This window comes from Ranitomeya imitator, chromosome 2 (assembly GCF_032444005.1).
Source record: "Ranitomeya imitator isolate aRanImi1 chromosome 2, aRanImi1.pri, whole genome shotgun sequence".
Classification (NCBI taxonomy): domain Eukaryota; kingdom Metazoa; phylum Chordata; class Amphibia; order Anura; family Dendrobatidae; genus Ranitomeya; species Ranitomeya imitator.
The window spans coordinates 796027311-796054767 of record NC_091283.1 but is presented as its reverse complement, the minus strand read 5'-3'; the positions used below and the strand labels follow the sequence as shown (position 1 = coordinate 796054767).

At 44.0% G+C, this 27457-nt stretch overlaps 1 protein-coding gene across 1 annotated transcript in view; it reads right to left on the bottom strand.

Annotated features, from left to right (window-relative positions):
* Positions 1–2753: 2753 nt before the first annotated feature.
* Positions 2754–27457, bottom strand: part of SFXN2 (sideroflexin 2) — an 89607-nt gene continuing 64903 nt past the window's right edge. Inside the window, exons 10-12 of the mRNA XM_069753716.1 lie at positions 25458–25507; positions 7136–7183; positions 2754–3205 (exon numbers count right to left, since the gene is read on the bottom strand). Coding sequence (XP_069609817.1) covers positions 3106–3205; positions 7136–7183; positions 25458–25507 — 198 coding nt within the window. The 3' untranslated portion in view covers positions 2754–3105. The remainder of the gene's footprint in view (positions 3206–7135; positions 7184–25457; positions 25508–27457) is intronic.

Here is a 27457-nt window from a genome sequence, read left to right as displayed (position 1 = left end):
GAGTTATCTGCATTCAACAGACAGCATCGCTTTGGATGCTGCGAACATACACTGTGTCCAAAGCTCCGCTAGTTCCAGATCGTGGGCACATAGCCATAGAGCACATTCATATTAATGCTCAATGCTGACCATTTGGAAATTAATATTTGAAATCGAGAGTGAAACATGTATTCATTCTCTTTAATGGGGCAGAATCCAAAGTATGAACCTTTGGACTCCATATGACTACCTTTCTGTGGGTGTTAAAGGGGTTATCTCACGAACAAAAATTAATTTTAAAGTTCATTTTAATCAATAGATCTTGTAATAATAATAATTTCCACAATTGGATGTGTGTAAATAAAATGTTCCTGTGCTGACATAATCTTCTAAATGTGTCCCTGCAATGTACTGTGTAATGGCTGTTTCTGACTATACAGGAACATGATCTGATACCACAGCTCCTGGGCAGAGGGAAGAGAAGGAAAATAATATACAGACATTACAGCACGGGATCACAGTTGATTATTTTTGTGAGGTAAAGCATTTCCCTGTCAGTTTTAAAAAAATATTTTACCTCAAAGAAAGAATGATGTGTGAACCAATGCTGTAATGTCTGTATCTTCTCTTTTGCTTCCTCCCCTGCCCAAGAGCTGTTGTACGATCAGACCATGTCCCTGCACGGTCAGACACAGCCATTACACAGCACACAGCAGGGGCACATTTACAAGATTATCTCAGCACAGGAACATTTTTTTTTCAACACATCCAATTGTAGAAATTATTATTTCAAGATCTATTGATTAAAATCAACTTTGTTCATGGGCCAAACCCTTTAAGTCTTTCATTTGGGACAGAATAGTGTGAGGGTGAGAGTGCACTATCATACCCAGAAAAATGATGATGACTACCACCTGAAAGCAGATTAAACACTGTCCAAATTGATCTTCTCAAATGTAACCACCCTCCTTCCTGCTTAGATAAAACATTAGCAAAATATTAGCATAAAGTAAATGTGCTGTAAGATTAAGTCCTTTTAAAGAAACTGGACAGTATGCACAGAATACCGTGGAAATGTGTAACACAAAAATATGGGATCGATATTCTCGTAAAGGATGTCTTTGAGAGATTCAACCCTCTAAAAAATATATTTTGCCTGGATTGTCTCAATAAGATTTAATTGTATATGGTTGTTTCTGCTGTATTTTTGCTAGAAAATTGCTCAGGATCACCAATTTTTGTGTCCTCCTATACACAGGGCAGAGGAGAGAGGCTCCTGCGGCAGCCGGCTGAGAGAGGCTCCTGCGGCAGTCGGCTGAGAGAGGCTCCTGCGGCAGCCGGCTGAGAGAAGCTCCTGCGGTAGCCGTCCGAGAGATGATCCTGTGGCAGCCGGCTGAGAAGCTCCTGGGGCAGCCGGCTGAGAAGCTCCTGGGGCAGCCGGCTGAGAGAGGCTCCTGGGGCACCAGGCTGAGAAAAGCTCCTTCAGCAGCCGGCTGAGAGAGGCTCCTGCGGCAGCCGGCTGAGAGAAGCTCCTGCGGCAGCCGGCTGAGAGAAGCTCCTGCGGCAGCCGGCTGAGAGAAGCTCCTGCGGCAGCCGGCTGAGAGAAGCTCCTGGGGCAGCCGGCTGAGAGAAGCTCCTGGGGCAGCCGGCTGAGAGAAGCTCCTGGGGCAGCCGACTGAGGGAGGCTCCTTGGGCACCAGGCTAAGAAAAGCTCCTGGGGCAGCCGGCTGAGAGAGGCTCCTGCGGCAGCCAGCAGAGAGAGGCTCCTGGGGCAGCCGGCCGAGAGACAATCCTGCTGCAGCCGGCTGAGAGAGGCTCCTGCGGCAGCCGGCTGGGAGAGGCTCCTGCGGCAGCCGGCTGGGAGAGGCTCCTGCAGCAGCCAGCAGAGAGAGGCTCCTGCGGCAGCCAGCAGAGAGAAGCTCCTGCGGCAGCCAGCTGAAAACAAAAACAGAGACCATTTGATGTTCATTTGTGTCATTGCAGTTTAAGGCTTCATCGTGGGGACACATCTGTATTCTACTTTTTTTTTTGGGGGGAAGGGGGATATTCAGTTGGAACTGATGAACACACAGTAAAATGAAGCGTAAAGTTCCCAAGTGATCTCGAACATTCATTCAACCTATTGGTCACTGTGAAAGGGCTTTATCTTGTGCCTCATGCTGCAATAGCGGAGGTAGAGAAGTCAAGAGCACAGGTCTACAGATCAGGACGCTGATGGCCCCACCGGCTCAATACAGAGACTGTGTGCAATTATAGAAATTAAACAGAATGGAAAGAAAACTCCATAAGTTAATAAGTTAGGGTACCGTCACACAGTGAAATTTTGATCGCTACAACGGTACGATCCGTGACGCTCCAGCGTCGTAACAATATCGCTCCAGCGTCGTAGACTGCTGTCACACTTTGCAATGTACGACGCTGGAGCGATAATTTCATGACGTATGTGCGATGTAGAAGCCGTTGGTTACTATGCGCACATGGTATACGATATATGTTACACCATGCGATCATGCCGCCACAGCGGGACACTAGACGACGAAAGAAAGTTTCAAACGATCTGCTACGACGTACGATTCTCAGCGGGGTTCCTGATCGCAGGAGCGTGTCAGACATTGCGATATCGCTCGAACGTCACGGATATATCGCTCGAACGTCACGAATCGTGCCGTTGTAGCGATCAAAATTTCACTGTGTGACGGTACCCTTAGGTAATAAGTTAGGTGCATATATTATGACAGGTACTCCTCAAAAGAACAGAAGGTTGTACACACAGATGTTGATATCCACTTCTGGTTTATTGCTCTGCTTTACATTGAATGGAAAGGGAAGGCAATATCAGATATAAGTCACCATTAGGAAAACTCTGTACCTCTTCCAGATGACAGATGGACTCTGACAGTACCATTGTCTACTTGTGGCTTGCTCGCCCCCCATACATACAGATAAGGCATTTCCCACAGTGATCAGTTAATGTCTTGCTTAGATCACGCATATTTCGAGCAAAAATAAAAGTTACCAAAATAAATTGCATTCACTTTCTTCAGGAGGATATCAGTCAGCAATAAAAGGGTCTTTTCAGTTTTAGCTTCAGAATACAACTGGCTTTCAAGAGTTATCATAAAAAAGTTACAGGCCCTTATTAAAGTAAACATATTGAACTTTTTCTCCATATTGTTTCCGGATTGAATCTCGGAGTTCGGGTTCTAGACTGTTCACGGCCATTGAACTGAAATAAAATAAATAAAAGAGGAGGTTGGAAAGTCACTGGGTACATTTATCTAAATTGTACACAAGCTGGCAGCATACAAACATAATAACCTTGTAATAATATTGCAAGTATTTAGTGCCTTAAAGCATCACTCCAGCAATTTGTATTTTTTGAAGTCCTGGAGTGGAGCTTTTAATGTGTATGCCCTGCCCCATGTCATATAGTCAACCTCCGGTGTCTTCACTTTTTTTGGTGCCACTCCGCTGCTGCGGCGCCATCTTGTGACAGTTGCTTCTGAGTGGCCGGAGCTCGGAAGCTATGTCACAAACACTCAATACAAGTCTATGAGAGCCAGAACGAGGCGCTTATAGACTTGTATTGAAAAGTGACCTCTGCACAGCTCCATGAAACACTGGTGCTGCAGGCAGGTCACTTTTTGACGAAGATCGATGGTAGCAGTGGCAAAAAAACAGATGAAAACACCAGACGATGAGTTTGAGACATTAAAAGCGCCAATCCAGGAGTGCAATAAAAAATAAATGCTGGAGTGGTGCCAGGGCCGTATTTGCCACTAGGCACGCGAGGGCACGTGCCTAGGGCGGCGACATTGCGGTGGGCGGCACCTGAGCAAGGTGTTTTTTGTTGTTGTTTTTTTTAAGTCCCGGGTCAAAAACGCGTCCGACGAAGCCCCGCCCCCCGCTTCCAAATCCCACCCACCCTCCTTGAAGACGATACTCACCTGCTCCAGCCTCCAGCGATGCCTGGTCTCAGCGTCTGTAGCGCGTCCTGAGTGAGCGGTCACCTGGTACCGCTAATTAAGGTCATGAATATGCGCATATTCATTACCTTAATGAGCGGTACCACATGACCGCTCACTCAGGAAGAAGGCGCTGCGGCGGGACAGAGCCGGAGGGATGTCAGCGCGGCGTGTGGGACACGCTGACAGGTGAGTATGAGGGACGGGGGGAGGATGGTAAGCCGCCCGCACCATGCAAGATGGCCCGGGAGAAGGAGCGGGGGTGGAGAGATGAGCCATGCAGAGGGAGGGAGGAGAGGGGAGGGGAGGGGGGGAAATTATGAGCCATCAGCCATGCATACGGGGGTGGGGGGGGGATTATGAGCAGCCATCAGCCATGCATACGGGAGGGGGGAAATTATGAGCCATCAGCCATGCATACGGGGGGGGGGGGGGGGGGGAATTATGAGCCATTGGCCATGCATACGGGGGGGGGGGGGGAATTATGAGCCATCAGCCATGCATACGGGGGGGGGGGGAATTATGAGCCATCAGCCATGCATACGGGTGGGGGGGATTATAAGCCATCAGCCATGCATATGGGGGGGGGGGAATTGTGAGCCATCAGCCATGCATACGGGGGAAGGGGGAATTATGAGCCATGCATACAGGAGGAGGGGGGGATATGAGCCATGCATATGGGATAAGAGGGAGATGAGCTATGCATACAAGATGGGAGGGGGGCATTATACACTATTGAGCATCATGCGGGGTCATTATACAGTATGGAGCATCAAGTGGAGCCATTATACAGTATGGAGCATCATGTGTGACCATTATACACTATGGAGCATCATGTGGGGCCATTATAAAGTATGGAGCATCATGTGTGGCCTTTATAAAGTATGGAGCATCATGTATGGCCACTATACAGTATTGAGCATCATGTGAGGTCATTATACAGTATGGAGCATCATGTGTGGCCATTATACAGTATTGAGCATCATGTGGGGCCATTATACAGTATGGAGCATCATGTGGGGCCATTATACAGTATGGAGCATCATGTGTGACCATTATACAGGATTGAGCATCATGTGTGGCCTTATACAGTATTGAGCATAATGTGTGGCTATGATACAGTATGGAGCATCATGTGTGGCCATTATACAGTATGGAGCATCATGTGTGGCCAATGGCCATTATACAGTATTGAGCATCATGTGTGGCCCTTATACAGTATTGAGCATCATGTGTGGCCACTATACAGTATGGAGCATCATGTGTGGCCATTATACAGTATGGAGCATCATGTGTGGCCAATGGCCATTATACAGTATTGAGCATCATGTGTGGCCCTTATACAGTATTGAGCATCATGTGTGGCCATTATACAGTATGGAGCATCATGTGTGGCCATTATACAGTATGGAGCACTGTGTGGCCATTATACAGTATGGAACATCATGTAGGGCCATTATTCAGTATGTGGAGCACTGCGTAGCCATTATACAGTATGGAGCACTGCGTGGCCATATTTTTTTTTTGTTTTAATTATTGTATATGAAACAGTGTGATCAGCAGTGCTAAATGGGTGTGGTTGGGACTTGGATATGGGTGTGATTAGTTGTGAAATGGGTGTGGTCAGCAACCTTTAGACCTTTTTCCCTTCTTCAAAAGTTGGGAGGTATGGCACCGCATTTCCCAGATCACAGCAAGTACCGCAAATCCCATAGGGAATGAATGAAACCAAATGCAGTGTTGCTGTAAGTGATCCGTTACGTGGCAGATGCAAAAAAACTGCCCGATCTGCTGCAAAAGGCGACTTTCACAGCAGCGATTCTTGCCAAAGTCTATGCGGATAGTGTCATACTCACCAATGGGGGAGGCAGCACTAAAAGTGCATAGGGCAGCAGAAACTCTAAATACGGCCCTGAGTGGTGCTTTAAAGGAGTTGTAACATTAAAATGCCCTTTCAAATTTTTCATGTTGAACTGGATGTAGTAGTGGCTGCAGAGCAGAATAAAACACTTTTTTGTTGTTAATTTTGCCTCTTCCTTGTGGAGATGTTAGGAATCAAAGCATTTTGTACCTAATGATTTAGCCTTTGTTAAGTCCAAGTGGCTGTTATTATATATTTTTCACTAGGGCGTGTACTTATTCCTCCTTTATGACACTGACCAATCATATGCAGGCAGCAACATAGAAGTGCATAAGGACCTGTGATGATGTCATCAGTGTACTTCTTCCCTTTCTCTGATGCTGATCAATTATAAGCAGGGAGCAACACACTAGAGAAAGAAGAACATGCCACTGAAATAGCTTACAGCATCTTTCTCAGTGTGTGAGAAGTAATGATACAGCATTGATCCCCTAGTCTAACATCCTGTATGATTAGAAAGTGAGGAGGTATAACACAGATGATTCACACATTTCAGATAAGGTCCCAGAAGTCTGTATGAAAAGGGTCAGCACAGCGGAGTTTAGCTGTATTACATTACAAACCCATATTCTCTCCCCTAAATTCGCTGTATCGCCCATCCTCCACACTGCTTGTCTGGAGAGGAGCTCAAAAGGTGTTACTTTTGTTTGTGCTCACAGCAACTTGTAATCAAAGGCTACAGGCTACTCCTGTATGAGATATATGTATAATGAAAGTCTGCTTTGCTCATATAATGATCATGTCTTAAGGTGTTAGAATAAACTAGGAGTAGAGCACAGATGACTATTCATGTAAAACATTAGACGAGGAGATCAGGGCTGTATACTTACATCTTACACACGAATAAACCTGCTCTAAGCCATGCAGGGGGTGTGTTCTTTCTCCAATGTATTGTTGCCTGCATATGATTGGTCAGCATCATAGAGGGAAATGTACCCGCCCCCAGTGAAAACTATCTGAAAACATCCAGTCAGATGTAACAAAATTTAACTCATTAGGTGTCAAATACTTTGACTGCCAATTTCTTCACAAAAAATAACATTTTATGTCGCTCTGCAGCCACTATTACACCATGTGTCCAGTTGAACATGTTGATATGTTCTAATAAAAGCAAAGACACATGCTGATGTGCACCATATAATAAAAGAAGAATTTATCATACATGGGCACCATGTAACTAAAGGATAATAAACTGGTGCAGCAAAATGAAACAGATATCTAGAGTCACACCAAGATCTGTTCATGCCCGACAAAAATGTATGGACGTTACCATTGCTGTGGAAACAATGAACAGGCAACAGGAACCATGAACAGCAAGCTGTAAAGCAAAAGACAGATAATTACACAATGTGGGGTCATCTTACAGGAAAGAACAGATCAGTAAAATTACAAAAAGTAGTCATCAAACACAATTAGGCTGCACGTAAACTGAGAGATAATCGTGACAGAGTGTTCTTAAAACGCTTATTTCACAATAATCTTTCAGTGTAATCAGGCTGCCGATCACTCAAATAAGCAGAACGCTCATTCATCAGGTGAAATGATCTTTTGCGCAGTGCAAAAGATCATCATTTTTGGCAGTGCATCATCTTGTGTAAACAGGACTCGCGCTGTCGAGAACCATGGCAGCCTATTCGCACTGAGGAAACTATGACTGATCGCTCAGTGTGCATTGTTTACTTTGGTCTGACTGTGTACACAGGGTGTTAAACGATCACGGATTGGTAGAGGTTTACTGATCAGCGATCATATTGTGCCACCAGTTGGTCCATGAATTTGAATCCTTAAAGTTTGACTATTGATTATAGTTATGTAGCAGTGCTTGAAACCACTGAGCCCAGTTAGTGGACCTACTGTCTACTGGGCCAGGGTGCAATGTTTCAGTTTTTACACCACGATGAATGTAATATATATGTACTCTGGAATCTGTTATGACCTGGTGGTTAGGACAATAATGGACCTGGTGGTTAAGAGCACACGGAAAGACCTGACAGTTAATAATAATACAGGACAAGCTCTGGGACGTGGGAACTCTGCTGACCGCAATCCCTAATCCTATCACACACACTAGAAATAGCTGTGGATTGCTCCTAATGCTCCCTATGCAACTCGTCACAGCCTAAGAACTAGATAGCCCTAAAGATAGAAAAATAAAGCCTACCTTGCCTCAGAGAAATTCCACAAAGGAAAAGGTAGCCCCCCACATATAATGACTGTGAGTTAAGATGAAAATCACAAACACAGAAATGAAATAGATTTTAGCAAAGAGAGGCCCGACTTATTGAACAGACAGAGGATAGGAAAGGTGACTTTGCGGTCAGCACAAAAACTACAAAAAACCACGCAGAGGGCGCAAAAAGACCCTCCGCACCGACTCACGGTGCGGAGGCGCCCCTCTGCGTCCCAGAGCTTCCAGCAAGCAAGACAAAAATCAAAATAGCAGGCTGGACAGAAAAATAGCAAACAAGAGAAAAACAAGCAGGAACTTAGCTTCTGCTGGAGAAGACAGGTCACAAGAACGATCCAGGAGCGAACAGACCAATACTGGAACATTGACAGGTGGCATGGAGCAATGATCTAAGTGGAGTTAAATAGAGCAGCCAGCTAACGAATTAACCTCGTCACCTGTGGAAGGAAACTCAGAAGCCGCAGCCCCACTCACAACCACCAGAGGAAGCCCATGGACAGAACCAGCCGAAATACCATTCATGACCACAGGAGGGAGCTTGACAACAGAATTCACAACAGTACCCCCCCATGAGGAGGGGTCACCGAACCCTCACCAGAGCCCCCAGGCCGACCAGGCCGAGCCAAATGAAAGGCACGAACAAGATCGGCAGCATGAACATCAGAGGCAAAGACCCAGGAATTATCTTCCTGACCATAACCCTTCCACTTGACCAGGTACTGGAGTTTCCGTCTCGAAATACGAGAATCCAAAATCTTCTCCACCACATACTCCAACTCCCCCTCAACCAACACCGGGGCAGGAGGATCAACGGATGGAACCACAGGCGCCACGTATCTCCACAACAACGACCTATGGAATACATTATGGATAGCAAAAGAAGCTGGAAGGGTCAAACTAAATGACACAGGATTGAGAACCTCAGAAATCTTATACGGACCAATGAAACGAGGCTTAAACTTAGGAGAGGAAACCTTCATAGGAACATAACGAGACGACAACCAAACCAAATCCCCAACACGAAGTCAGGGACCCACACAGCGCCGGCGGTTAGCGAAACGTTGAGCCTTCTCCTGGGACAATGTCAAATTGTCCACCACATGAGTCCAAATCTGCTGCAACCTATCCACCACAGTATCTACACGAGGACAGTCCGAAGACTCAACCTGCCCTGAAGAGAAACGAGGATGGAAACCAGAATTGCAGAAAAACGGCGAAACCAAAGTAGCCGAGCTGGCCCGATTATTAAGGGCGAACTCAGCCAAAGGCAAAAAGGATGCCCAATCATCCTGATCAGCAGAAACAAAGCATCTCAGATATGTTTCCAAAGTCTGATTAGTTCGTTCGGTTTGGCCATTTGTCTGAGGATGGAAAGCCGAGGAAAAAGACAAATCAATGCCCATCCTAGCACAAAAGGATCGCCAAAACCTCGAAACAAACTGAGAACCTCTGTCCGAAACGATGTTCTCCGATATGCCATGTAAACGAACCACATGCTGGAAAAACAACGGCACCAAATCAGAGGAGGAAGGCAATTTAGACAAGGGTACCAAATGGACCATCTTAGAGAAGCGATCACAAACCACCCAAATGACCGACATCTTTTGAGAGACAGGGAGATCCGAAATAAAATCCATAGAAATATGCGTCCAGGGCCTCTTCGGGACCGGCAAGGGCAAAAGCAACCCACTGGCACGAGAACAGCAGGGCTTAGCCCGAGCACAAGTCCCACAGGACTGCACAAAAGAACGCACATCCCGTGACAAAGACGGCCACCAAAAGGATCTAGCCACCAAACCTCTGGTACCAAAGATTCCAGGATGACCAGCCAACACCGAACAATGAACCTCAGAGATAACTCTACTAGTCCATTTATCAGGGACAAACAGTTTCTCCGCTGGTCAACGGTCAGGTCTATCAGCCTGAAATTTTTGCAGCACCCGCCGCAAATCAGGGGAGATGGCAGACAAAATTACCCCTTCTCTGAGAATACCCGCCGGCTCAGGAACACCCGGAGAGTCGGGCACAAAACTCCTTGACAGGGCATCAGCCTTCACATTCTTAGAGCCCGAAAGGTACGAAACCACAAAATCAAAACGGGAGAAAAATAGCGACCAACGAGCCTGTCTAGGATTCAACCGTTTGGCAGACTCGAGATAAGTCAAATTCTTGTGATCCGTCAAGACCACCACGCGATGCTTGGCTCCTTCAAGCCAATGACGCCACTCCTCGAATGCCCACTTCATGGCCAACAACTCTCGATTGCCAACATCATAATTGCGCTCAGCAGGCGAAAACTTCCTAGAAAAGAAGGCACATGGTTTCATCACCGAGCCATCAAAACTTCTTTGCGACAAAACAGCCCCTGCTCCAATCTCCGAAGCATCAACCTCGACCTGAAACGGGAGCGAAACATCTGGCTGGCACAACACAGGGGCAGAAGAAAAACGACGCTTCAACTCCTGAAAAGCCTCTACAGCCGCAGAAGACCAATTGACCACATCAGCACCCTTCTTGGTCAAATCAGTCAACGGTTTAGCAACACTAGAAAAATTACTGATGAAGCGACAATAAAAATTAGCAAAGCCCAGGAACTTTTGCAGACTCTTCACAGATGTCGGCTGAGTCCAATCATAAATGGCCTGAACTTTAACAGGATCCATCTCGATAGTAGAAGGGGAAAAAATGAAACCCAAAAATGAAACCTTCTGAACTCCAAAGAGACACTTTGACCCCTTCACAAACAAAGAATTAGCACGAAGGACCTGGAACACCATTCTGACCTGCTTCACGTGAGACTCCCAATCATCCGAGAAGACCAAAATATCATCCAAATATACAATCAGGAATTTATCCAGGTACTCTCGGAAGATGTCATGCATAAAGGACTGAAATACTGATGGAGCATTGGAAAGCCCGAATGGCATAACCAGGTACTCAAAATGGCCCTCGGGCGTATTAAATGCTGTTTTCCATTCATCGCCCTGTTTAATACGCACAAGATTATACGCCCCTCGAAGATCTATCTTGGTGAACCAACTAGCCCCTTTAATACGCGCAAACAAATCAGACAGCAGCGGCAAAGGATACTGAAACCTGACTGTAATTTTATTAAGAAGGCGGTAATCAATACAAGGTCTCAAAGAACCATCCTTCTTGGCCACAAAAAAGAACCCTGCTCCTAACGGTGATGACGACGGGCGAATATGACCTTTCTCCAAGGATTCCTTTATATAACTCCGCATAGCGGCGTGTTCTGGCACAGATAAATTGAACAGTCGGCCCTTAGGAAACTTACTACCACGAATCAAATTAATAGCACAATCGCAATCCCTATGAGGAGGTAGGGCACTGGATTTGGGCTCATCAAATACATCCCGGTAATCCGACAAAAACTCCGGGACTTTAGAAGGGGTGGATGACGAAATAGACAAAAATGGAACATCACCATGTACCCCCTGACAACCCCAGCTGGACACAGACATAGATTTCCAATCCAATACTGGATTATGGACCTGTAGCCATGGCAACCCCAAAACGACCACATCATGCAGATTATGCAACACCAAAAAGCGAATATCCTCCTGATGTGCAGGAGCCATGCACATGGTCAATTGGGTCCAGTACTGAGGCTTATTCTTGGCCAAAGGCGTAGCATCAATTCCTCTCAATGGAATAGGATACTGCAAGGGCTCCAAGGAAAAACCACAGCGCCTAGCAAACTCCAAGTCCATCAAATTCAGGGCAGCGCCTGAATCCACAAATGCCATAACAGAATAGGATGACAAAGAGCAAATCAGAGTAACGGACAAAAGAAATTTCGACTGTACCGTACCAATGGTGGCAGACCTAGCGAACCGCTTAGTGCGCTTAGGACAATCGGAGATAGCATGAGTGGATTCACCACAGTAAAAACACAGCCCATTCCGACGTCTGTGTTCTTGCCGTTCAGCTTTGGTCAAAGTCCTATCACATTGCATAGGCTCAGGTCTATGCTCAGATAATACCGCCAAATGGTGCACAGCTTTACGCTCACGCAAGCGTCGATCGATCTGAATGGCCAAAGACATAGACTCATTCAGACCAGCAGGCATGGGAAATCCCACCATGACATCCTTAAGGGCTTCAGAGAGACCCTTTCTGAAAACTGCTGCCAGGGCACATTCATTCCACTGAGTGAGTACAGACCACTTCCTAAACTTCTGACAATATATCTCTACCTCATCCTGACCCTGACACAGAGCCAGCAAGATTTTCTCTGCCTGATCCACTGAATTTGGTTCATCATAAAGCAATCCAAGCGCCAGAAAAAAACGCATCAACATCACGTAATGCCAGATCTCCTGGCACAAGGGAAAATGCCCAGTCTTGAGGGTCGCCACGTAACAAAGAAATAATGATTTTCACTTGTTGAACAGGGTCACCTGAGGAGCGAGGTTTCAAAGCAAGAAACAATTTACAATTATTTTTGAAATTCAGAAACTTAGATCTATCCCCAAAAAACAAATCAGGAATTGGAATCCTAGGCTCTGACATCGGATTCTGAACCACAAAATCTTGAATGTTTTGTACCCTTGCAGTGAGATTATCCATCCAAGAGGACAGACCTTGAATGTCCATATCCACACCTGTATCCTGAACCACCCAGAGGTCTAGGGAAAAAGAAAGGCAAAACACAGTGCAAAGAGATGCATTAATACTTTGGGCCACCTGTACTGTTATGACCTGGTGGTTAGGACAATAATGGACCTGGTGGTTAAGAGCACACGGAAAGACCTGATAGTTAATAATAATACAGGACAAGCTCTTGGACGTGGGAACTCTGCTGACCGCAATCCCTAATCCTATCACACACACTAGAAATAGCCGTGGATTGCTCCTAACGCTCCCTATGCAACTCGTCACAGCCTAAGAACTAGCTAGCCCTAAAGATAGAAAAAGAAAGCCTACCTTGCCTCAGAGAAATTCCCCAAAGGAAAAGGCAGCCCCCCACATATAATGACTGTGAGTTAAGATGAAAATCACAAACACAGAGATGAAATAGATTTTAGCAAAGAGAGGCCCGACTTACTGAACAGACAGAGGATAGGAAAGGTGACTTTGCGGTCAGCACAAAAACTACAAAAAACTACGCAGAGGGCGCAAAAAGACCCTCCGCACCGACTCTCGGTGCGGAGGCGCCCCTCTGCGTCCCAGAGCTTCCAGCAAGCAAGACAAAAATCAAAATAGGAGGCTGGACAGAAAAATAGCAAACAAGAGAAAAACAAGCAGGAACCTAGCTTCTGCTGGAGAAGACAGGTCACAAGAACGATCCAGGAGCGAACAGACCAATACTGGAACATTGACAGGTGGCATGGAGCAATGATCTAAGTGGAGTTAAATAGAGCAGCCAGCTAATGAATTAACCTCGTCACCTGTGGAAGGAAACTCAGAAGCCGCAGCCCCACTCACAACCACCAGAGGAAGCCCATGGACAGAACCAGCCGAAGTACCATTCATGACCACAGGAGGGAGCTTGACAACAGAATTCACAACAGGAATCATTCGAATACCGAGCCCGATATAAGTGATTGCACTTCTGCTCGGGACCATTTTAACACATGGTTGGCTCCTTTCCTCCAGAAATGTCTGCCACAGATTCCCAAGCAAAGTTCTATCATTCATGACTCTCGCAGGCACCATCAACTTACAGTAATACTTCATTTATTAGGTATGGGACCTTTACACAAAGAAGATTATTATTGCTTTCTTTGCAACCATTACAGATGTGACTCTCTAAATGTAATACTCAGTAAACCGCTCTAATAACCAATGTTAATGAAGCAATGACAGCATGATGGGTCAGTGGTTCGCACGGTTTTCTAACAGTAATAAGGTCCAGGACTCAAATCCACCTAAAGACAACATCTGTGAGGAGTCTGTATGTTTTGGTACAATTTTGCAGTGTTGAATCCTGAACCTTGCCCCTTTACAAGAATCCACTCCCTTGTAAACTCATGCCCACATGTTGAGGGAGGTGCAAAAAGTGCCTAAAACACAGAATAAATGTGTTATAAGGCATGTATGCCAGTTTTTGGATTTCCAGAATTCTTAAGCATTAAAGCGAACCTGTAAGCAGGATTTAGCCCTATAAACTAAAGGCATAGCTATAATGGCGCTGTGATGCTGACTAATATGATACCTGATGTGAAGGAATATGCTCAGTGGCTGCTAAATACTAACCTTATGAACTTTTCAGAAAATAACATCTTGTGGGCTTCAAGGTGGGATGTGGGAGTCAAGGTCAGGGTCTTCTTCTAGTTCTCCGCCACCCCCACCAGCTTCCTCTGCTTCTTCACTGATTATTCAGTGAACTGCCTCCTTTTTAAAATTCCATGCCGCCATCATCGTGTGGGCGGCGCATGCACAGTGGGAGATGGCATCCTTCAATAAAATGGCGCCAGAGGCAGCGCATGCGTAGATCTTGATTTCAGCTCTGAACTAAGCACACTGGAACACACGACGTCATTTTCTGAAAACTTCACAAAGTGAGTATTCAGCAGCCACTGAGTGGATCCCTTCATATAAGGTATCATATTAATCAGCATCACAGCGCCATTATGGTCATGCCTTTAGTTTATAGGGCTAAATATTCCTGATAGGTTCTCTTTAAGCTTAGTAACTGTCCTTCACTCTTGCAGAGTATGTTGACACCATATATGCAACATTATTAGTAATTAGCAAACTTGCACAGATGCAAAGAATTCTAACGTGGGGAGTGGGTCGTCTTCTTTCTAACAACTCTCCAAGTGGCCGTCATATACTGACCCCTGGGACCGGCCAATGCCTTTATTGACCACTTCACCTGGCTTCTACACATTCTATCTGCTGACATTCCCATCATCAGCATGGGCGATTTCAACATCACCACTAACACCCACCAGCCTGCATTCTCCAAGCTCCTGTCCCTTGCTTTATCATTTGGTCTTACACAGTGGTCCTCTGCAGCCGCTCTGTTGTGAATTCTGTGGCAGAGTTCACTCCTGTGGTCACAAGTGGTACTTCGGCTGATTCTCTCTGGGATCTTCCGTTTGTGGAGCAAAGTGGTACTGCAGCTTCTGAGTTTCCTCCCTCAGGTGATCTGGTGAGCTCGTTAGCTTCTTCTCTACTTAACTCCACCTGATGCTTTGATCTATGCTTCCTGTCAATGTTTCAGTGTGGGACTTGTTTTTTCCCTGGATCATTCCTGTGGCCTGCTGCTCTGCAAAGCTAAGTTTTGCTTATGTTATTTTGTTGCTATTTTTCTGTCCAGCTTGCTTTATTGGTTTTTCTCGCCTGCTGGAAGCTCTGAGACGCAGAGGGACCACCTCCGTACCGTTAGTCGGTGCGGAGGGTCTTTTTGTCCCCTCTGCGTGGTTTTTTTATAGGTTTTTGTGCTGACCGCAAAGTTATCTTCCCTATCCTCGTTCTATTCAGCTAGTCGGGCCTCTCTTTGCTAAACCTGTTTCATCTCTATGTTTGTGTTTTCATCTTACTCACAGTCATTATATGTGGGGGGCTGCCTTTTCCTTTGGGGAATTTCTCTGAGTACTGAATCCTACTAGGATTTGTACTGTGTTTTTATGATACCTGAAGAAGGATATATACTGTATCCGAAACGCATTGTATCTCTTCTATTTTAAGTTATGAAATAAAAAAATATGAAATATCATCTTTGAATGTGAGTCCTGGGAAGCGCTGCCATTCATGGGCTGGATGTGCTTTTCTTGAACTACTCATCCTGTGTGAGCCTTACTCTGGCTCTCTCACTTGGATCCACCCGAGGCAAGCTGCAAGCCCTGTATATTGAAAAGTATCTCAGAGGGAATTTGGAGGATACACGATCTAAAGCCATTTTAGTCTTAAATCAGGTGAGTGCATAAAATTGTGCACCCTTTAAAGACTATAATATTGTGTTTACGCACTTAGGGCGCCGCGATTTGTCTGTTCTTCTCTCCCAAACAGGGTTTTTCTGAATTGAGAGTGGAACTGATTGCAGCTTGTCAACAACGGTTCGAAATGTGTTACACCCAGAAGAGAAATCTCCATAGAATCGAAGGAAGGATAAAAAAGTGGCACTCTGTCCCATAAAAAAATTCTTTATTAAAGCAAGTTAAAACATGCAGGGGAGCAGCTCACAAAGGACAATGGCTGTTTTGCGTTTAATTGACGCTTTGAAGGGTCCAGGTACCACCATTTTATCCTTTCTGCAATACATTAGACCTTATCTTCATCCATCTCTGCTCCCTATCTAATCTCACAGCCTGACCTCTCCCCCTATCTGACCACCATCTACTCACTTTCTCATCCCTTTTCTCCTTACCTGCCCCTTATGTTCAGAAACTAGCACAACCTCACACATTTAGACACGCATACGCTCTCCGACTCTATTCTATTGCTGTCCTCCATACCATCACGTTACAACACAGACAGTGACACCAATTTCTATGAAGAGGTAAGTTCCGGACTGGACCAAGGGAACCCAGTGAACGTAGTGTATATGGACTTTTCAAAAGCTTTTGATACGGTGCCACACAAAAGGTTGATACATAAAATGAGAATAATAGGGATAGGAGAAAATATGTGTAAGTGGATTAAGAGCTGGCTCAGGGATAGGAAACAATGGGTGGTTATTAATGGAGCACACTTGGACTGGGTCACGGTTAGCAGTGGGGTACCACAGGGGTCAGTATTGGGCCCTCTTCTTTTTAACATATTTATTAATTACCTTGTAGGGGGCATATAGAGCAGAATTGCAATATTTGCAGATGACACTAAACTCTGCAGGGTAATCAATACAGAGAAGGACAATTTTATATTACAGGATGATTTCTGTAAACTAGAAGCTTGGGCTGACAAATGGCAAATGAGCTTTAATGGGGATAAATGTAAGGTCATGCACTTGGGTAGAAGTAATAAGATGTATAACTATGTGCTTAATTCTAAAACTCTGGGCAAAACCGTCAATGAAAAAGACCTGGGTGTATGGGTGGATGACAAACTCATATTTAGTGGCCAGTGTCAGGCAGCTGCTACAAAGGCAAATAAAATAATGGGATGCATTAAAAGAGGCATGGATGCTCATGAGAACATAATTTTACCTTTATACAAGCCACTAGTTCCACCACACTTAGAATACTGTGCACAGTTCTGGTCTCCGGTGTATAAGAAAGACATAGCTGAACTGGAGCGGGTGCAGAAAAGAGCGACCAAGGTTATTAGAGGACTGGGGGGTCTGCAATACCAAGATAGGTTATTACACTTGGGGCTATTTAGTTTGGAAAAACAAAGGCTAAGGGGTGATCTTATTTTAATGTATAAATATATGAGGGGACAGTACAAAGACCTTTCAGATGATCTTTTTAATCATAGACCTGAGACAGGGACAAGGGGGCATCCTCTACGTCTGGAGGAAAGAAGGTTTAAGCATAATAACAGACGCGGATTCTTTACTGTAAGAGCAGTGAGACTATGGAACTCTCTGCCGTATGATGGTGTAATGAGTGATTCATTACTTAAATTTAAGAGGGGACTGGATACCTTTCTGGAAAAGTATAATGTTACAGGGTATATATACTAGATTCCTTGACAGGGCGGTAATCCAGGGAACTACAGTAGTATGATTGCCATATGTGGAGTTGGGAAGAAATTTTATTTCCCCAATGTGGAGCTTACTCTTTGCCACATGGTTTTTTTTGCCTTCCTCTGGATCAACATGTTAAGGCATGTTAGGTTAGGCTATGGGTTGAACTAGATGGACTTAAAGTTATCCTTCAACCTTAATAACTATGTTACTATGTATTTTCTAGAACATCACACTAGTATCAGCTATTGACTTGATGGCCCCTCTCTCGTGCATGGCAGAGTGTGACTAATCAATAGGCAACACTGGAACAATAACCTCATTTGATTGCTTCAGCAAGTGTCCAGAGTTGCAGCGTGGCATTGGAAAAAAAAGACACACTCTCAAGTAGACTTTACCGCATTCAAAACTGTCACATTAAAATCGCCCAATATCACGCCTATCCTGAAAAAGCGATCCCTAGACCCAACTTCTAAGTTCAGCTATCACCCCATATCACTGCTCCCATTCGCCTCCAAATTAATAGAACATGTATATGCTAAACTTTCCTCCCATCTCCCAAACTGACTTTGATGACCTACAAACCAGATTTCATCCCCACTACTCCATCGAAACTACCCTGACCAAAATTGCCAATGACTTACGTACTGCCAAAGCTAACAGACACTTCTCTATATTCCTCCATCTAGACCTGTCCTCTGCCTTCGGCACAGTCGACAAATTCCTCCTACTAAAAATCCTCTCTTCCCTTGGCATTAAAGACCTGGCCCTCTCCTGGATCTCCTCATACCTCTCCAACCGCACATTTAAAGTCTCCCACACAACCTCCTCATCCCACCCTCTCTCTGTTAGTGTTCCCCAAAGGGCCTGTCCTGGGACCATAACTTTTCTTAATCTATACCTTTGGCCTGGGACAACTCAAAGTCCCATGGCTTCCAGTACCATCTATACGCTGATGTTACTCAGATCTACCTCTCTGGCCCAGACGTCAACTCTCTGCTGTACAAAATCCCTGAGTGTCTATCAACCATGACAGAAAAACGACTGGCACATCCATACTAGTGTGAATAGATGCATACCAGGAGCAGCTACCTCCATATACAATATACAAAAAAAGGTTGCACTCTATCGTGCCAAAGCATGTCGAATATGAAATACATGAAATATGAATAGCAAAATGGCTTTTTGAACATTAGGAAAAATATTTGAGACGCTTTGCACAGAATTTGGCCAAATAGTGTGAGCCCATCAACCATCGTCAGGGTAGTCTCATTAATCTGATGGGTCCCTGACCTCCCTGTCCAAATGTGAACACTTACCGAAGGCTAATGTCTGTATGCATGGGTGAATGTGAACACCTCTCTCAATAAAGCCTACATATGGGTTGGCCGGAACCAAGTGTGATTAGATGTAATTAAAAACCACATGGTGAAGGGAGGAGTGCTCAGTCAGTAAGCTAACATAGAAATGACAGAAAAACGACTGGCACATCCAAACTAGTGCAAATAGGTGCATACCAGGAGCAGCTACCTCCATATCTATCAACCATATCCTTCTCTTTCTTATCATACTTTCTAAAACTCAACATGGACCAAAGAATCATCTTTCCTCCATCTCACCTAACTCTCCTACATGATCTTTCTATCACAATAAATGATCTCACGCTTTCCCCTGTACTGCAAGTCTGCTGTCTCAGAGTAACCCTCAACTCTCCCCTGTCCTTCAAATCACACATCCAAGCTCTTGCCATCTTCAACCTAAAAATATTTCCAGAAACCGTCCTTTCCTCAACCCTGAATCTACTAAAATGTTATTGCATGCCTTCATCATCTCCACCTCGACTACTGCAACATTCTCCACTGCGGCCTTGCTAACACTCCCGCACGTTTCCAAACTGCCCTTAACTCTGCTGCATGACTAACCCATCTCTCACCATGCTACTCCTCCGCTTCTCCTCTCTGCAAATCCCTTCATTGGCTCCCATTTCGCCAATGTATTTAGTCCAAAATGACCTACAAAGCATTCCACTATCTGTCTCATCTATATATCTCGAAACGAATCTCATACTACCTTCCAACACGTGATCTCTGGTCCTCTCAAGATTTCCTTCTCTCCACCACACTTCCTTACTCCACACTTACTCCACACTTCCTTACTCAGTTGCCTCCAAGCCTTCTCTCGAGCATCCCCCATACTCTGGAATTCTGTGTTCCAACACGTCCAACTATCTGCTAGTTTTGGAAAGTTAAGACAGAAATTGAAAACCCATCTCTTCAAGGAAGCTTACAGTCTCCACTGACCCTGCTGCCACCTCATCATCAGTGGAGCTGCCCACAAGGGCAGGGCCCTCTCCCCTATGTACCAGTCTGTCATTGTTAGTTTGTTCACTGCAATTTAGATTTGTATTTTGTAGGTAACCCCTTCTCATCTACAGCGCCATGGAATAAATTGTGCTCTAAAAATAAATAATAATAATAATAAATGCCCTACAAGATACAAGAACCATTTATAAAATACAGGCTGGATGTGACTTTTACAGAAATCTACTGATGATTATTAAAGATGTTCCCTAGATTAGTTTGATTTAAAAAAAAAAAGAAAAAAAAAGTGTCTCGGGGACATAGAAATTAGTAAGTACGACAAAACGAAGTATTTCGGTTTTCCTACTGCTCTCATTAGTGCCTCGTTCATCACAAACCATACAGTTCTCCCGGTTTATAACATGGGCACTGTTGGATTATGTGACCAGACTTGTCCATCAACCTCCTCCACTTAAAAGACATTGCATATAGCAAAGCTGTTTTTTCAATTGTAGGAGGTTGATGGACAGGTCTGGTCACAAGATCCTCCATAATAAACCATTTAGAGAACAGAAGAACTTCCCAGTTTGTGAAGAAGGTTGAACTAACAAGTACAGGAACAGACCCCAGAATAAAATAGGGTCGTTTAAGGGTCTGAGGTAGAGGCTGATGTGGTGATACATTCTATTTTTATTTCTGGGTATGTCTTACTATAAAGCATCTTTATCTATTTACTATTTCATTCATTTTGTGTATTACATTGCACTATTTGTGTGCATTACACTGTACCAAATATCTATAGATCTAACTTTAGATTTGCATTGTAATTAATTTTGTGTATATACATATGTATATATATATATATATATATATATATATATATATATATATATATATACATGCATGTTATCATTCCTTGCTATTTCTGCCATCCGATGGATACTCCTTGTATTGTATTAGCTTACCTTCATTATTTTGTGTCCCTTATTGGCCTCCCCTTCCTTTCATTGCTTCTTGATTTTTATTATTGTCTTTTTATTGTATAGTGGTGTACCTCAATAACATATGTATTGTTTATATACATTTTGTTTGATTTCTGATTATTATGGAGTAACAATTTAACTGCAGGAAGACAGCCTGTAATACTTATATTATATATTACTACCCTAAATCATGTACACAACACATTTCTTAAAATACAGATAATGTTGACAACTCTTAAAGGGAAGGTACCGCGTTTGTAGATCATTAATAAATCACTGTAATGTAGCATAACATGCTGCTATAACCAAGTTTTAAATGCATGTGAAACAGATTACGTGTGTAATATGAGTTTAAAGAAGGCACTGGGGGCTGACATCTTGGTTTCACAGCAGTTCACGACACTGTCAGTGTCATTTTACGGCACCCCGTGGACATAGGAGATAATAGACCGGCGCTGACCCTATCTGTAACATTGTAGCTGCTTTAGCAGTGAGCTGGGCACGCCTCTGTGGGATGCACAACTCACTGCTGTAGGTGTGACTAGCTGCCATTTTATAATAGCCCAGTGCTATCTGCCGAGCTCCACTTACTCTCTATGTGCTTCCCCTGCTGTGTCTCCGCCTCCTCACACACAGACCCTGTGATCTCTGGTAAGCTGCATTCACAGCCTCTCTCTCTCTGCCATACAATGTATCTCTCCCCTCCCTCCACAATGCCTGGCCATTCTCTGCAGACCTGGATCTCCTCCTTCTTATCTTACTGAGGGATGAGTCACAGACAGCTCTGCTCAGATAATGCTGCTCCATACATAAACACCACATGTCTTCACTTTTCCTCCAGTCCACCATGCGGCTGAGCCCACTGTGTTCTGCTTTTTTGTAAACTCTGTAGCTGTGTTTCTGATGCAGTAACTGCTGGTGATAGCAGGTCACAGGGCAGTCACACACAAAATGGCGCTGCCCTGTGATGCTGCTCTTCATTCTGCCCCAGGGATATTAGACCACCCAAAAGGGGAGGGAAATGGTGATGTCAGCAGTTACTGCCCCAATTTTCCAGCAAAGAGTAAAGCTGGTAAGTCTTACTATAGCTGCTTGAAGTCTAAAACGGAAAATGCTCCCCCTAGTGGTCAATATATGTATTTGTAAGAAAATATATAATATTTTTCATATAGAAATGTTTGCAAACAGTGCAAACATTGCATTAATAAATTTTATTTACTATTTTAAGCTTAATTTCACAAAAAAACAAACTACAAAAAAACTGGTGGCACCTTCCCTTTAAGTTGTCGTATGCAGGCATAATATTGGCATTAGAGCATTCTGCAATTCAGAGCCATGTATACACGGGGAGAACATATAAACTCCTTGCAGATATTGTCCTTGGGGGGATTTCAACCCAGGACCACATTGAGCCACTGTGATTCCCTATGAGAATAGTCAGGAAATATAGAGGGTGCAGAATCCTGGGATGGAAGGCGTTGGCCAAGTGTGGATCAGACAGATGAGAACAATCAGTCTGCAGGGGAGGACACAACTCCTGAATCAAGTATACAACCCCTGGCAAAAATTATGGAATCATCGGCCTTGAAGGATTTTCATTCAGTTGTTTAATTTTGTAGAAAAAAAGCAGATCACAGACATGGCACAAGACTAAAGTCATTTCAAATGACAACTTTCTGGCTTTAAGAAACACTAAAAGAAATCAAGAACAAAAATGTGGTAGTCAGTAATGGTTACTTTTTTAACCAAGCATAGGGGAAAAATTATGTAATCACTCAGGTCTTGATACACATGATGAGAGCATTATACTGCCTCTGTACAAATCCCTAGTTAGACCGCACATGGAGTACTGTGTCCAGTTTTGGGCACCGGTGCTCAGGAAGGATATAATGGAACTAGAGAGAGTACAAAGGAGGGCAACAAAATTAATAAAGGGGATGGGAGAACTACAATACCCAGATAGATTAGCAAAATTAGGATTATTTAGTCTAGAAAAAAGACGACTGAGGGGCGATCTAATAACCATGTATAAGTATATAAGGGGACAATACAAATATCTCGCTGAGGATCTGTTTATACCAAGGAAGGTGACGGGCACAAGGGGGCATTCTTTGCGTCTGGAGGAGAGAAGGTTTTTCCACCAACATAGAAGAGGATTCTTTACTGTTAGGGCAGTGAGAATCTGGAATTGCTTGCCTGAGGAGGTGGTGATGGCGAACTCAGTCGAGGGGTTCAAGAGAGGCCTGGATGTCTTCCTGGAGCAGAACAATATTGTATCATACAATTAGGTTCTGTAGAAGGACGTAGATCTGGGGATTTATTATGATGGAATATAGGCTGAACTGGATGGACAAATGTCTTTTTTCGGCCTTACTAACTATGTTACTATGTTACTATGTAATTCTGAGGAAAAAATTTTGGAATCATGAAAAACAAACAAACAAAACAACACTCCAAAACATCACTAGTATTTTGTTGCACCACCTCTGGCTTTTATTACAGCTTGCAGTCTCTGAGGCTTGGATTTAATGAGTGTCACACAGGACTCCTCATCAATCTGACTCCAACTTTCTCTGATTGCTGTTGCCAGATCAGCTCTGCAGGTTGGAGCCTTGTCATGGACCATTTTCTTCAACTTCCACCAAAGATTTTCAATTGGATTGAGGTCCGGACTATTTGCAGGCCGTAACATTGACCTCATGTGTCTTTTTTCAAGGAATGTTTTCACAGTTTTTGCTCTATGGCAGGATGCATTATCATCTTGAAAAATGATTTCATCATCCCCAAACATCCTTTCAATTGATGGGATAAGAAAAGTGTCCAAAATATCAACATAAACTTGTGCATTTATTGAAGATGTAATGACAGCCATCTCCAAAGTGCCTTTACCTGACATGCAGCCTCATATCATCAATGACTTTGGAAATTTGCATGTTTTCTTCAGGCAGTCATCTTTATTAATCTCATTGGAACGGCACCAAACAAAAGTTCCAGCATCATCACCTTGCCCAATGCAGATTCGTGATTCATCACTGAATATGACTTTCAAATTTCAAAAAACTGACCGTCACATCCAAACATAGACTAAGTGTGAACAGGTGCTGAACCTAGTGTGACCAACTCATATACAGTCAAATAAATAAGGCAGCACACTGCGGCGCTAAAACATGCAAACATGAAAATTTAACTGCATTACTGCACTAGAAATATGAAAAAATGAGAGCGTTTAGCGCATAAATTGGCCAATTCATGTGTACCTGGTAGCCACATTAGGGCATCTCTCGTATACCAGGTCCTACACTTTCCTTTCCTCGCTGAGAATAAACGTCTTCATCTGAATGGGTACCTATGAAACCTCTGTAGGTTTCACAGGTACCCATTATGTACCTGTAGGTAGGAAAGTGTAGGACCTGGTATATGAGAGATGCCCTAATGTGGCTACCAGGTACACATGAATTGGCCAATTTATGCACTAAACGCTCTCATTTTTTCATATTTCTAGTGCAGTAATGCAGTTCAATTTTCATGTTTGTATGTTTTAGCGCCGCAGTGTGCTGCCTTATTTATTTGACTGAATAGGACTTTTATACACTGTCCACGATTGCTTTTCTTTAGCCCATTGTAACCTTGTTTTTTTCTGTTTAGGTGTTAATGATGGCTTTCGTTTAGCTTTTCTGTATGTAAATCCCATTTCCTTCAGGCGGTTTCTTACAGTTCGGTCACAGACGTTGACTCCAGTTTCCTCCCATTCGTTCCTCATTTGTTTTGTTGTGCATTTCCTGTTTTGGAGACATATTGCTTTAAGTTTCTGATCTTGACGCTTTGACGTCTTCCTTGGTCTACCAGTATGTTTGCCTTTAACAACCTTCCCATGTTGTTTGTATTTGGTCCAGATTGTAGACACAGCTGACTGTGTGCAACCAACATCTTTTGCAACATTGTGTGATGATTTACCCTCTTTTAAGACATTGATAATCCTCTCCTTTGTTTCAGTTGAAATTTCTCGTGTTGGAGCCATGATTCATGCCAGTCCACTTGGTGCAACAGCTCTCCAAGGTGTGATCACTGCTTTTTAGATGCAGACTAACGAGCAGATCTAATTTGATGCAGGTGTTATTTTTGGGTATGAAAATTTACAGGGCGATTTCATAATTTTTTCCTCAGAATTGAGTGATTCCATAATTTTTCCCCTATGCTTGGTTAAAAAAGTAACCATTACTGACTACCACATTTTTTGTTCTTGATTTCTTTTAGTGTTTCTTGAAGCCAGAAAGTTGCCATTTGAAATGACTTTAGTTGTATATAGTTGGTAAAAAAAAAAAACCTTGCAGCTTTTGCCTTGAAAATAGTGCTCAGACTTCTGCATGTTTTATTAAATCATGTATTATACCTACTGCAGGGCCTAAGATTCCTGAGTTTAGTAATAATTGATCCATCGAGGTGCTCCACCTCACTAGACTGTTACTTAAAAGGAATTTTAAAATAGCAGAAAAGAAAAAACAAATCAAAGTTTTACTTACAATCCCCCAACCAAAGTAACTTGTAGGGGAGCATGGAGAAAATGGATTTTCTGTGGAAATAATAAAATATAGTAAATTTGCAAAAAAGGAAGAAACATGTTGAGCATTTTACAGATTTCAATCCAACTATTTTTTTCTAAGGCTGATATTTTAATTATTCATTGGGGAGTTCTTCAGACTCAATAATTAGTTCTACAAGTGATGTACTTTGCTAGGCAACCAAATAACATGTTTGGGTAACTGCATAGCAAAAGGTGAGAAGCGCCGCAGTCAATCACTAAGGAGTAAAGCGCATACTGATGTGTTATGTCAGCTATCAAGCTTCCACCAGGTAGGGTGCAGATCAGAAGTAGGTAAACTGGCAGGTTGTGCTTTTTTGGATCTTTGTACCAGAAGATTTCTTAACATTAATCACAGAAAATTCACCAAAAATGGAAAACAATACAATTCTTGCTTGAAGTTTCCTTGTACTCATATCTTTGTGCATTGGAGCCGCCCAGGAGATCAGACATTTCTGCCCACCTCTCTTACACCATACAGTTTCTAACTGTTGTCAACTGCCTACAGCAGGAACCTTCCCCGCTAAAGGGAATCTGTCAGCAGGATTTTGCCATGGAATCTGATAGCAGAATAATGTAGGGTCAGAGACCCTGATTCTGGGGATGTGTCACTTACTGGGCTGCTTGGTGCAGTTTTGATTGAATCCGTTTTCTCAGCTGTAGGTGTAGCAGTGGTCAGAAGGCTGAGCTATGCATAATCCCACCTATACCATGGATTGGCAGCTTACTATGAACACTCAACACTGTCTGCAAGCGGCCAATCAGTGGTGAGGGCTGGGATACACCGATTACCCTGACTATCTGGTTTGCAACACCTATTCCAGCAGTGATAATCTCCTGCTGATAAAACACTGATTGTATTGAAATGACAGAGTGCTGACATCACTGAAATCAGGTTTTCTGCCCCTAATTTATGCCGCTCTCAGATTAAAGGGAACCTGTCACCCCGAAAATCATGGGTGAGGTAAGCCCACCGGCATCAGGGGCTTATCTACAGCATTCTGTAATGCTGTAGATAAGCCCCCGATGTTACCTGAAAAAGGAGAAAAAGATGTTATATTATACTCACCCAGGGGCGGTCCCGCTGCTGGTCAGGTCGGATGGGCGTCTCTGGTCCGCTGCGGCGCCACCCATCTTCATTACAAGATGTCCTCTTCTGATCTTCACCCACGGCTCTGGCGCACTTTGCTCTGTCCTGTTGAGGGCAGACAAAGTACTGCAGTGCGCAGGCGCCGGGCCTCTGACCTTTCCGGCGCCTGCGCACTGCAGTACTATCCTCTGCCCTCAAGAGGGCAGATAAATCAGAAGAGGACGTCATGGAAAGAAGATGGGAGGCGCCGCAGCGGACCGGAGACACCCATCCGACCTGACCAGCAGCGGGACCGCCCCTGGGTGAGTATAATATAACGTCTTTTTCTCCTTTTTCAGGTAACATTGGGGGCTTATCTACAGCAGGGGTCCCCAACTTCAGTCCTCAAGGCCCACCAACAGGTCATGTTTTCAGGATTTCCTTTGCATTGCACAGGTGATGCAATTATTACCTGGGCAAGACTAAGGAAATCCTGAAAACATGACCTGTTGGTGGGCCTTGAGGACTGGAGTTGGGGATCCCTGATCTACAGCATTACAGAATGCTGTAGATAGGTCCCTGATGCCGGTGGGCTTACCTCACCCGCGATTTTCGGGGTGACAGGTTCCCTTTAAATCTTTAAGTCTGTCTGTCTGCAATGGGACAATGACTGGAACAATGCCTGTTAAAACCAAGCATAGATGATTGGTGCACTCTTGGTGTAGTTAAACAGTTCACTGCACCTTCCAATCTATCACAGCTCTCTAATGGCTCCTGTAAAGCCAAAGCTGTCAATCAAGGAAAAGGAGGAATGGGACAGAAGGAAAACAAGTAGGTGGGAAGTGTTGGTCACGCCAAGGGGTACTGAGCAC